General features: G+C 56.8%; 1 protein-coding gene across 1 annotated transcript; it reads left to right on the top strand.

The window, feature by feature from the left end:
• Positions 1-55: 55 nt before the first annotated feature.
• Positions 56-2266, top strand: LOC112105945 (zinc-binding protein A33-like; the record flags this gene model as incomplete). Its single annotated transcript, XM_026646995.1, has 3 exons — positions 56-252; positions 1140-1235; positions 2033-2266. Coding segments are annotated over 3 exons (527 nt in total), but the record flags the coding sequence as incomplete, so codon positions are not given.
• Between the last annotated feature and the right edge of the window lie 117 nt (positions 2267-2383).

The following is a 2383-nucleotide window of genomic DNA, read 5'->3' as shown; positions in this document are numbered from 1 at the left end:
TTCGCCCTGCGCAGTGTGGCCACCAACTGGGCCCTGTGCAGCCTGGCGGAGAAAGCCCGGCTGCTCCGACTGGACGAGGGGGCCAAGCTGGGCGGAGGCGGGTCTGGATGGTCCATCTGCCCGGAGCACGAGGAGCCCCTCAAACTCTTCTGCAGCCAGGACAAGGGGCCCATCTGCGTGATCTGCCGGGACCTGCCCCAGCACCGCGGCCACGACTTCCTGCCGGTCAAAAACGCCGTCCAGAAATATCAGGTGAGGGCCAGGACGCCTGGGTTCTCTGGGAGGGGAGTGGGGTCTAGTGGTTAGAGCGGGGGAGGGGCTGAGAGCCAGGACGCCTGAGTTCTCTGGGAGGGGAGAGGGGTCTAGTGGTTAGAGTGGGGGGGGGGGGGCTGGGAGCCAGGATGCCTGGGTTCTCTCGGAGGGGAGAGGGGTCTAGTGGTTAGAGTGGGGGGGGTGCTGAGAGCCAGGATGCCTGGGTTCTCTGGGAGGGGAGTGGGGTCTAATGGTTGGAGCAGGAGGGCTGAGAGCCAGGACGCCTGGGTTCTCTGGGGTGGGAGTGGGGTGTAGTGGTTAGAGCGGGGAGGCTGAGAGCCAGCACGCCTGGGTTCTCTGGGAGGGGAGTGGGGTCTAGTGGTTAGAACAGGGGGGCTGGGAGCCAGGGCTCCTAGGTTCTCTGGGAGTGGGATCTACTGGGTTAGAAGATAGAGGCTGGAAGTCAGGACTTCTGGGTTCTATCCCCAGTTCTGGGAGGGGAATTTGGGGTCTAAGTAGGTCAAACTAGGCTGGGGGACACTCCCAGACTCTGTCCCCTGCACTGCTCCTGTCTCATTACATCCCCTGGGTGGCCAGTCTATTGGGGGGGGGACTCCTCGCTGTGTCACTGGAGAATGGGTCTGAAATCAAGATGCAATTCAGTAAAGACACGTGCAATGTACTACACTGAGGAAGGAAAAAAATCAAATGCACGACTGCAAAACCGGGAACGACAGCAGTTCTGGGCGCTGCACTTCCGGAAAGATGTGGACAAACGAGAGAGAGTCCACAGGGGAGCGACAAAAATGATCAAAGGTTGAGAAAACCTGACCTGTGAGGAAGGGGTAAAAACCCCTCGTTGACGGGTGGGTTTCTCTGCTGCACAGGACAAGCTGAAGGCATCTCTCGTACCCCTGAAGGACAATCTGAATTCAGCCACTGAGGACCAGCGCCACCAGCAGGAGAACATAGCAGAGCTGGAGGTATGGCTAAGAGCCCCTTTGTATGGTTGAGATGGGGTCAGGCTTTAACCCACGTTTACGGTGTGGGCTCGCTGTCCCCTCCTAGTGGCTGGACCATGCACATAGGCCTAGGAGAGCGACGCCACGTACCCTAGTGGCTCAAGCACTGGCAAGGAATTCAGGACACCTGGGTTCTATTCCTGGCTCGGCCACTGGATGACCTTGGGCCAGTCATTGCCCCAATCTGTGCCTCAGTTTCCCTACCCATCAGACAGGGATTATGACACTGACTTCCTTCGGAAACCCCCCTTTTGAAAAATCAGCCTTTCCCACCGGTCTGGTTTTTTGACCAGCGCTCGTTAACAAAGGGCCAGTAGCCAAGACTCAGGATTATGGAGCGGACACAGAGGTTGGCAGAGCCAGGAAAACTTGTCAAGGGCGGCTAGATCTGAGGATGAAAAGTGCTAGGTATTATTGTTAGGAGTCCATGACTGTCCCTAAGTTAACAGGCCCTGGCCCTTTAGCTCACCTTCCCTGCCAAACTTTTCCTGATTTAGGAGACTTGTTGTGTCCAAACCCTGTTTCACACACAGTTTCGATTGTTCCAAATTTTTCTATAAAAAACATTTTGTCAAAAAAATTCCCATCTCACTACATTTTCCTGTGCTCACCCTCCCAGCCCCCCGTGAGGTAAGGAAGTGCTGTTCTCTCCACTGTACAGTTGGGGAAATCGAGGCACCAATCGTCCTGCTTCCCGCACACGCTCCGTGGTGGGTGGTGTGTTTTGAACCTCCCGCTGGTTTCTCCGCCCTCTGCAGAGCTGCGCCCAAGACCTCTTGGGGTATATCGCCAAGGAGTTTGGAGTTCTCCATCAGATCCTGCAGGAGAAGGAGCAGGGCATGAAAGAGACCGTGGAGAGGCTGAAGGAGGAGAACCGGGTGGAGATGGAGGAGAGGCTGAAGGAGCTGGATGAAGAAGTGACCTTTCGTAACGAGACCCTGTCCAGGGCCCGGGCGGGGCTGGACACCTCAGATCACATAGCCTTCCTCAGGGTGAGGCGGGATTTCATCTGCCAGAAGATGGGAACAAGACGGGGAGGTGCTGCATGACGGAGCTATGGGATGGGAGATTGTGTAATGGGGCTGGGAGCCAGGACTCCTGGGTTCTAT

The sequence above is a fragment of the Terrapene carolina genome, unplaced genomic scaffold (assembly GCF_002925995.2).
Source record: "Terrapene carolina triunguis isolate 2854851 unplaced genomic scaffold, T_m_triunguis-2.0 Scaffold50567, whole genome shotgun sequence".
In the NCBI taxonomy this organism is placed as follows: domain Eukaryota; kingdom Metazoa; phylum Chordata; order Testudines; family Emydidae; genus Terrapene; species Terrapene triunguis.
Note: the sequence above shows the minus strand (reverse complement) of the source record. Positions and strands in the feature narration are given on the sequence as shown.